Here is a 10,163-nt window from a genome sequence, read left to right as displayed (position 1 = left end):
AAACTGATGATAACAAGACATGACTATGTGACCGATTCGATTACATAGCTGGCAAGTTGGTCGATTGGTCTGAGAAGAAGAAAAGAAATTAGAAGGAGACAAAGTAAATTACGACCACCCCGTCCAAACTGAAAGCCACGACCACGACCTCGGTTAGGAGGAGTAAATGAACCTCGTATAGTGATGGACTTAGCAGTGAAGGAATTGTTTGAGATGAGGATAGTGTTTGATGTGCAAGACATGAATTGTGATTTACAAGAAAACTATAGACCTGAGAAATGGAGAGAGGATCGGGACACATAGTGATGGAAGACACTATGGACTCGAAATCAGATCCTAATCCAGTTAAAAAATAGATGATGAACTCAGAATCAGGGAGAGGATGGCTTGCTGCATTGAGAGATGTAGGCAGGACCTTGGCTTTGTGAAAATAGGTAGAGATTGAATCGGACCCTTTTTTTAGAGTTGCAAGCTGAAACTTCGTGAGCATGAGATGAGTTGTAGTCTTAGCAAAGTAAAGATTGTGAAGTGTTTTCCAGATTTGATGGGAAGTGGAGCAATCAAGAACATGGGAGAGGACAATAACGATGAGGGAGGAATAAATTGCAGACATTATGAGCTGATCTTGAAGAAGCCAAGAGGTATAGTCAGGGTTGGGTTCATCGTCAATGTTAGTGGGAAGCATGGGAATGGATCCGTCAACATATCCAAAGAGTTGGTTGCCATAGAGAAACATGAACATGCTAATTTGGGCGTGCCAGAGTAGATAATTATCTGTAGAAAGTTTCATGGTGATGAGATGTGAGGCTGAATTGGTGATGGAGGCATTCGGGGAAGTGGGTTTGGGTGTTGCCATGATGATCAGAGAAGGAGAGTGTGGACATTGGCCCTATCGGGCTCTCGATATTGTGTTAAAGCAAGAAAGAAACAGAGTGTAGCAAAGGTGTTTGAAAGAATACATCAAAGAGATTTCATATTGGACAAATACATTTATGGCATTTCGAATATTTTCCTCAATACAGTACACTCATATTTATAGAAGAGATGAGCAGTTACAAAATAAACATTCTAGAAGAGTACAATATTTCATATTGAGCAGAGTCAGTTTTGGCATTCTGTTGAGAACATGCAGCGGATGCAGTGGACATGGCTTGTGAGGTATTATCCTCTAAGACAGATACACATGCTCTAATAAATCTCAACCCTTTCCTTTCGTTTTCCTTTCATTTTCATTCTCCATTCATTTTCGTTCCCCAATCTCAAACCTAACATTTTCGTCTCGAATGGAAATTCTATCATAAAATTACTATAAATGTAGAGGAATATGCATCTAAATCAAAAATCACCACAAATATTTGAAAGATACACACATGGCCACACCATGAATATTATAATGGCCAAAAATTTATATGAATTTCCATTAACTTTTTTTACAAGTACTTGGCTGGATTTCTATAGCTTGGAGACCCATATTCCAGAAGTTTTAGAAGGAAAACAATCAGGTGATTTTTCCTAGACCAGCGCCGAAAAAGAAACTGACACAAATATTTTATTCCAAGACAACGCAGAGGGGGAGAGAGAGAGAGAGAGAGAGAGAGAGTTCGCGTGCAAGAGACTACTCATCTCGTTCTGCCGCCATTTATGATGGCTCGCCATCAGGATGGGAGTTCTCACTCTGCACTAAGACAAGGCAGGGATGGGCTTGTTTTGGGCGTGAGGAAAAAATACCGCTTGAATAAAGCAGGCGATTTGAATAAAGAAGCTTCATATATCAAAGGAACAAAAAGCTCCTGACAGAGCAAACAATCAAATCTCTTACATATGAGAAAATCGAGGTAGTAAAGGAATAGTCTCGGGTGGTAAGGATATCATTACCCTACACCCCTAAAGACCAAAGCCATTGAGCCCATTTTCCACCATTTCTAGCTAATTAAAGCAAAAATGTAATAGAATAAATTTAACAATAGACGAGAAAACAAACCCAAAGAATTTACGAAACAAAACAATAAAACAAATGAAACAAAACATAATACAAAAACAATAACAATATTTTAAAAAGAAAAAATTAATTTCTCTCTCCACATTCCACCCCATGCAAGCAAGGTGGAGATCCACCCTTACTCTAGCACATTATTCTTTTCTTTTCTTTTTTTACTCCAATTTTTAAGACATTTATTTTCAAAATTATTTTATTACGCACATTTTCCTTAAAGAAATTAACATTTTGAAGTCTCGATTTTTCCAAAAACTGAAAATGTCAAATAGGTGAAAAGTACAGGAGGCGTGTCATGAGTTTAAGAATCACAAGTATTATATATAAGCAAGGAAGGTTTGCATATGATAAACAGGATAAATATCAAAAGGGTAAACCTCACCGATATGGACATATTATATGCCATTAATATAATAAGCACTTCACTATTATCAAGCACTACAAGAGGCTACTTGAGAGAGGTCCAAAAACACAGAGGGGAAGAAAATAGATAAGAGCTGATCTCAGCCATCTGTAAACGCTGTAAATGGACATTATAGTGTCATATTTAAAAGGTTGTTTTGGGGGTAAACTCAGAGGGACATGTTTGATTACATGTCTTTACTCTCAGCGCTAGAAGAAGCAGCTTTCACAGCAGCATTTGGTAAGGATTAATATATGAACTTTCCTCAGACTGTGTATGCTTGCTGAATTGTGTCTATGTCTAGACCCTTCAGTCTCACCACTGATTCCACGTGACCTTTCAGTGTATGGAGTTCTCTCAATCTGAACGAGGCAATGAGAATAAAACAAATCAGACAAACAGAATTGTGTACAAAATGAACAAACACATTTCCTTTGTCAAGGATCACCACCTACCTTGCAATTTCGGCTCTTCTTTTGGCTTCTTCAGCCATTTGATTGAGTTCTGTGAAATGTGTTCGTTCAGTAAACATCTTGGTGTCCGGTGGCTGCAACCCATGCAATGTTCTCTGTGCATGTGCCCATTGGAGCTCCCGCTGTTCCTTCCCAAAGTCCTTTTGTCTTGTGAAAGCAATCTACATTTTCAAGAAATCAATCAATAATAACTAGTAACAAAGACAGCATAGAATAATGTACTCTAACAAACCGATGCCATTCATACCCTCTGCTCAATGACAAGATCCCAAGCCCTCCCGCTTAGAGCATAGCGTATAAAGAACTTTATGGGATCAAGAGGGAAATAGAAGATTATGTTATACAGCCAGATCACACCGGCCCAACCCCATCCAATCCCCTCAATTGCAGCAAAGCTCCAATTCGCGTAGACAGCAATCAAAGTAGCAATCTGCCGGCAGTGAAAGATTAGGAAAAACACTTTGTCTTTAACTACTAGCAATGAATGCAAAATGAAAAATTGTAGGCAGTTGGCTCACCAGCTGAGCAATAATAAAAGCCACTACAAGCAACATCCCAGGACGCTCAACAAATGACCAACTTCTAGATCGTGTCACAAATATGAGGGCCTGACTAATGATGCTCACTTGCAGATATATTGCTGAAGCAAGCTTCCGGATGTCATCATGAGCAGTTTTTTCAAGAGTTGGCACCCCAAATGTGCGCTGAATAAGCACCCCGCAAAGAAATCAATTAGTAAGTAACCAAAAGAAGCATCCAGAACCATATAAATAGACAAAAGAGCATGCAAAAAAAATGAACACATTTCATTCCTAAGGGTCATGCAAGGCCTACGGATGACAACAAAGGTGGGCCATCTTACCGGAAAAAAGTCTGTCTTGTATGCAGCCCAGAAAAATATAACCGTCATCATTGCCAAGTAACTACCAAGAATAATGCCAGTGGTAAAAATCTCAGCTAGCTTCCAACTATCCGGTAAAGGAGACGGTTTCACCCTATCTTTTGAAATGGTCATAATAGTACCTGACATGTCATAATGCAAGTAACAAAGCTCAAAGATACTCGCAACCAGCATTAAAACTGCTAGTTAAAAAAATATATGAAACTTAGAAGAGCATTTAATTGGTTAGCACAGCAGAAACCTTTTCACTACCATGATAGAGCGAGCATCAATTAACAACAGTACCACCATAAGAAACTGTTATGTGAATAAATATGGAGCTAAAAGAGACAGGATTCGCCTTTATCTATTCAGTGAAATCTCAATACCTACTAAACAAGATCAGTGAATGCCTGTTTTTGAGCAACTACGTTACCTATTTAATGTGCAAGAAATAATTATATCAATTGTGCTGCACACGCACACAAATGGGAGGGGGGAGAGAGACAAGAAAGTGAAGAAACCACGAACCATCATTAAGGATGGCAATGATAAGCACCATAAAAGGTGGAAAGTCAAACTTCCATATGAGCGCCAGCAACATGAAGCCAAGCTGCAACCATATCAAAGAAGCAGAACATATTCTGAGTGGAAAATAACTCACTAACTCATCAAATATAATCATCAACAAAGACTTGCCATAAAGCACATAGATGGCGCCATCTATGCTTTAAAATCAAAGAACAGTTGGCTTACCACAATACGAATAGTAATGGAAACCGCATAAATCTGACAAGCAGAAGACAAATTTTAGTAAATTGATCAAATATGTACTTGTACTCAAAACCAGAGCTTATGCGTACTTGACACAAATAAATTTAGAACTATCATCACAATAAAAATTGGCATTGATCATAACTATAAGCATAATAAAACTATAAGCATACTAAATCAAACTTGAAACCTATGCCCATTGCTTACTGTGTAATTTTTCATCCTCTGGAAGATTGCCCGACTGGTCAAAACAGCACTAATGATAACACTAAGACCAGGTTCTGTGAGGACAATGTCCGAAGCACTACGAGCTGCATCTGTTGCATCAGCAACAGCTATCCCAATGTCAGCTTTTTTTAGGGCAGGAGCATCATTCACTCCATCACCAGTCATGCCGCATATATGCTTCCTCGCTTGCAAACGCTTTACAATTTCATATTTGTGCTCTGAGCAATTAATATAACAATATAAGGACAACATAGCACTATGACTGGCAACCTATAGTGACAATTAAAATTAGCTGAGACTGAATACAATTCAAACAAGAAATGTAAATCAAAATACCAGGGAAAACACCAGCAAAGCCATCAGCTTTCTCTATCAGCTCATCTATTGGTAAAGCTACAATAGACTCATCCTTGTCCTGTCCTAGCAAAGCTGATGAAGGATACATGTTAGTACCCATTCCCAACCGACGTCCAGTTTCCTTTCCAATTGCAAGTTGATCACCTGACAGAAAACACAAGGCTCAGAAACATAAGCCAACTACTAAAAACAGTATTGATGCATCTTCAAGAGAGGGTGATAAATGGTTCAAAAAATAAATGATATAAGAGTAATATTAGAAAAGCTGATCACCAGCACTATGAATACAGAAGAAAAAAGAACCGTTTCAGTTGATTAAAGGATAAATGAGAATGGTAGAATTATAGCTTATATAAAATGATCTCACCCACCAAGACCAGTGGTTGTGGTCAAGGCAGCTTTGAACTTCTACATCCAATATGAGCTTTAATCCAAATAGGGAAACCCAGCCCAAATTTGGAACCAGATTGAAAGACTTTTAAGTCTCATTTTTGTAAGGGCTCCCTCACATGCAATAGAATTTTATTTATGCTTTTAAATATTTTTTTTTTTACAAGTAAGAAAGACAATTCTATTAAATCGGATGAAATAGGCAATGCCATGAATACAAGAAGTATACAAAAGAAAACACCTAAATACATTCAAGGAGCAGAAAACAACAAACAATCATGAGCAGAAGCTCCATTAAGCACTAAAGCAGAAAACCAAAGCAATAAATAGTGCACAAAAAAATTCTGAAGTTCCTCCAAAGTACGCTCCTTATCATTGAAACACAATTCATTCCTTTCCATCCAAATACACCACTTGAGACACAAAGGAAACATTTTTGCTTAGAAAGATTTAAAAGCATATATGAAGTTGCACTTCAACTACCGGACTTCGAGCAAAACCCTGGCTTCCAATTACAATATAACGCACCTGTAATCATTTTCACATTCACTCCAAGATTTAAAGCCCTCCTTATTGTCTCTGCACTGTCATGCCTAGGTGGGTCAAAGAGAGGCATTAGACCGATGAACTGCCATGGTCCTCCAGCACTCTCCTTCCTTCCTTCCGGAACTTCCTGCAGAAAATGGATGAAAATCCAATCAAGGAGTGTTGGAATTGTATTAGTAAAATATAATATAACAACAAATCACTGATGCACATCTTCTGTAGTTATGATAGGATTTGAAAAGAAAGAAACAGATATCCCGCTACCTGGTATGCTACGGCAAGAGATCGTAAACCTCGCTCTGCAAACTTATCAATCACGGCATGAACTCTGCGCTCAATGTCTGACTTATTATGCGCGAGGTTCAGAATCTAACAATCATATGGCACACGAGCTTAGGGTGATATTGTATCAAAGGACTGCCACATATAAAAGTTAGGGAGGGCAACTTACCTGTTCTGGTGCACCTTTGCTGACTCGGTGCATTTTACCATCACGGTCAATATAAGTCAATGCCGTCCGCTTATCAGTAGGATTAAAAGGGAGAAAGTGTACTTCTTGAATGCCAGCACGTGCCTTTCAGGAGCAAGAATGGAATATTAAAAAAAAAAAACAAAAACAAACTAACTAACTGGAATCAAATAACTAAATCAAGTGAAAAAAAAAATGAACATAATAAATTTCCTCCAAGAAAAAGAATCCTGATTTCACTACCATAATTAATGAACTACGAGTAACAGCATTACCATCACCCAGAAAAAATATTGAACCACCCTGACTTCAATTAAGTTACCTCCTTTGGATCAGCCAACATCCCAACTATAGCAGAATCAATTGCATCTTGATTCTCCGTTCTAGAAGCTCGAGCTGCCATCAGAACAACAGTATCTGCATCAACTCCTTTCGCGAAAACCTGAAGAGCTAAATTCTCAGGCATGTGTTTAAAACAAAGTATTTTTCCAATCTTATTACAGGAAGAAATACAGCTGTAACCAAGCAAGCAACAGAATCACCTAACTGACCTCAATAAGAGCCTTGTCAACGGTAAGCTTGTTCAATGTCAAAGTTCCAGTCTTGTCACTGCAAAGGACATCCATGCCTGCCATCTCTTCAATTGCAGTCATCCTTTTTGTGATAGCTCCCTGCCATCATTGTTACCATATTCCATCACAAACCATAAACTCCTAATGCCACATTTACATGGACAACTAGCACAACCCAACGAACCTGCTGAGATAACCTATGAGAACCAATAGCCATTGTCACAGAGAGAACTGTAGGCATGGCAATTGGAATTCCTCCAATGAGAAGAACAAGAAGATTGTCAATTCCGGGACGATACTTTCGATCTTGGATGGGATACATAACAATAAGTTCTATAACCATCCCCACAGCAATTGAACAAATACAGAAATTCCCAATTGCAGTCAAGACCTACAAAACCAGGTAAAAAGATATATACTTGAAATGAAAATTGTGAAAGACACGGAATAGTGATCAAGAATCAGATAGAGTGCATCTATCCGCTTGCCTGTTGGAAATGGCCCACTTGGTTGGTGGTATCAACAAGGTGAGCAGCCTTCCCAAAGAATGTATGGACCCCAGTGGCAATGACCACTGCTTCAATTTCTCCCTGTTTGCAAGTCGAACCAGAGTAGACACCATCTCCAGGACCTTTCGTGACTGGAAGGGACTCACCAGTAAGTGCAGACTGTGAAGCCCAAATCAGAAATTAAGAAAAATGGAAATACCAATTGTAAGGATGAAAACAGAATACAAAACACTCAATAGTAGGAGACAAACCTGGTCGATTTTTAATGGATCTCCTTCAAGAAGTCGAGCATCAGCCGGAATAATATCTCCCAGTTTAACACTGATAATGTCACCGGGAACTAAAACCGCAGCATCATGCTCACTCCATCTTCCATCTCGAAGAACCTTTATAACAAAATCATCATGATTGAAACCATCTCAGAATCACCCTTAAAAAAACATTGACACGAGACCATATACGCAACCCGAATTTAAAGATCGCTAACTTGCAACAGAAGAGCAAGCCAGCAAATCCGTTACCTTTGCTTTTGGAGCGAGACGAGCCATGAGAGCGGCCGCAGCATTACCAGCATTATTTTCCTCGATGAAACTAATTGTTGAGTTGATGAAAAGCAGGACTATAATGCCTACAAAATCTTGCCAATCCGGGGGCTTCCCCTGCAGAAATTTAAGGCATAATTAAACAAAGTCATAGCGAACCAACAAATTCTCGAAGAAATAACGAGAAGAACCAGAAAAGCTGAGTACTCACTCCTCCATTCGCAAGCGCAATCGCCATGATGGCAGCAGCTTCCATCACCCAAGACAGAGGATTCCACATGAACCCCAAAAATTTCAAGAATTTGCTCTCCTGAAACACAACGAGAAGACAATATTAGAAAGCAGAAGACCAACGTCTGACTTCACCATAGAACGAGGAAAACCATAGAAATGAAACAGTACCTTTTTCTCTTCAAGCTTGTTGTGGCCGAAAATGGTTAGCCTCTCCTCGGCAGCCTCCGTGGTGAGGCCCTCTCTGCTACATCTCAGATTCTCTAATACTTCCTCAATGGGTATGTTTTCCTACACTCAAGAAGTCCAAAATATTAACACAGAAGAACCTCTTACAAGAACAAAAACCACAGCACAGACACAATAAGAAACCAAAAAAAGGCTTCAAATTGTTCAGATCTATTACCAAATCCACAACTTCCTTCAAAACAGCCTCCAAAACTTCAGACTTGTCCCCCATCTCTTCCCTTTTCTCTAACACCCAGTCACACTCTAACTTCCTCTCACAACAGAATCATTCACAGATCAGAACCCATCAAGGAACCACCATGTAACACAAAAACTCAGAATTGGAACAGAAACCAAGCAATACCCAGTTTAAACAACTAAAAAAAAAAAAAACCGGTTTTGAACCCAAATTTAAGGTTAGAGACCAAAATGACGATAGTCCACCAACACGAAATCTGCAAGAAAACCAGGGAGAAGAACCGCTAAAAGAGCAGTGGAGTGGTGGCAAGCCAATAAACAGTCGCAACCTTTTTGTACTCTCTTTGAACAAAATATCAAATAAGCCCTGCAACAAAACTTTTAAGGTTTTGTTTGGTTTATAAACATCTCTCAACTCATTTCAACTCATTATTACAACTTTTTCAAATCTCAACATAAAATATAATAAATAATTTAACTTTTTCAAATTTCAAAATAATAATAATATTAAAAAATAATATTCTAACAATATTTTATCATCTCAATTCAACTCACTTTAACATCCAAACGCAACCGCGTATCAAAGAACTGAAAGAAGCACCTTGGAACTTTTACTCCTTACTTTACGCTAGTACGGATTTGTATCCGGCTTCATGCCGAAATATAAGGTTTAGCAATATTTAAAATTGAGGTAGGTTTGGATATAAAAACGCTTTTATTTTATTTTTTATTATAAATTTTTTAAATTTTTATATAAAATATAATAAATAATTTAATTTTTTAAAATTAAAATAATATTTTAATAATATTTTATTTAATTTTTAATTTTAATCTTTATTTAAAATCATCTTATTTCATCTCATCATCCAAACGAGAATTAAAGTTATAAGACAGTAGTCATGTAGAGATATCAAATTTATATCTAAACTCTAGAAAACCTCAACACTAACGAGAGATACACAGATTTTTTTTAATTATTTTCATATTTTTGCTTTAAATTGAAGATATTTTTATCAAATTATTTATAAGATAGAATATTAGATACAGTAGCGAAATATGCAAATATTGCGTAATTTTTTTATAAAAAAGTAGAGTTCATTACTAAAAAAAAAAATTAATTTTTTTATGTAAGTTTTATATTTACTAATTTTTTCTAAAAAAATTACGTGACGTTTGTGTATTTCACGATTGGAAATGTCATTTCTCAATTATAAGAGTTATTTTTGTATAAATAAAAGAGTAATAACTTACAAGTCCCAAATATATAAGGCACATGCATTTTCATAAGAAAAAATAGACTGCATCATGAAAAAAAAAAAAAATTATTCTAAGTTCTCTACACCACACACCATTTACATGGCATCCACATT

The 10,163-nt window shown here is 37.3% G+C and overlaps 1 protein-coding gene across 1 annotated transcript; it reads right to left on the bottom strand.

Moving 5' to 3' along the window:
• Positions 1-2,354: 2,354 nt before the first annotated feature.
• On the bottom strand, positions 2,355-9,107 carry LOC108999219 (ATPase 11, plasma membrane-type). The gene is made up of 21 exons (XM_018976047.2): positions 8,774-9,107; positions 8,539-8,658; positions 8,348-8,446; positions 8,116-8,253; positions 7,846-7,980; positions 7,574-7,753; positions 7,270-7,476; positions 7,065-7,184; positions 6,836-6,955; positions 6,496-6,618; positions 6,309-6,413; positions 6,027-6,171; positions 5,088-5,252; positions 4,731-4,969; positions 4,506-4,538; positions 4,281-4,362; positions 3,732-3,892; positions 3,388-3,573; positions 3,117-3,299; positions 2,852-3,030; positions 2,355-2,758 (listed from the first exon to the last, which is right to left on the bottom strand). Exons 1-21 carry the CDS (start codon positions 8,825-8,827, stop codon positions 2,662-2,664), a joined length of 2,871 nt encoding a protein of 956 aa, XP_018831592.1. The 5' UTR covers positions 8,828-9,107; the 3' UTR covers positions 2,355-2,661.
• Between the last annotated feature and the right edge of the window lie 1,056 nt (positions 9,108-10,163).

The sequence above is a fragment of the Juglans regia genome, chromosome 2 (assembly GCF_001411555.2).
Source record: "Juglans regia cultivar Chandler chromosome 2, Walnut 2.0, whole genome shotgun sequence".
Classification (NCBI taxonomy): domain Eukaryota; kingdom Viridiplantae; phylum Streptophyta; class Magnoliopsida; order Fagales; family Juglandaceae; genus Juglans; species Juglans regia.
The sequence above is the reverse complement of the archived record's forward strand: the minus strand, read 5'-3'. Positions and strand labels throughout refer to the sequence as shown.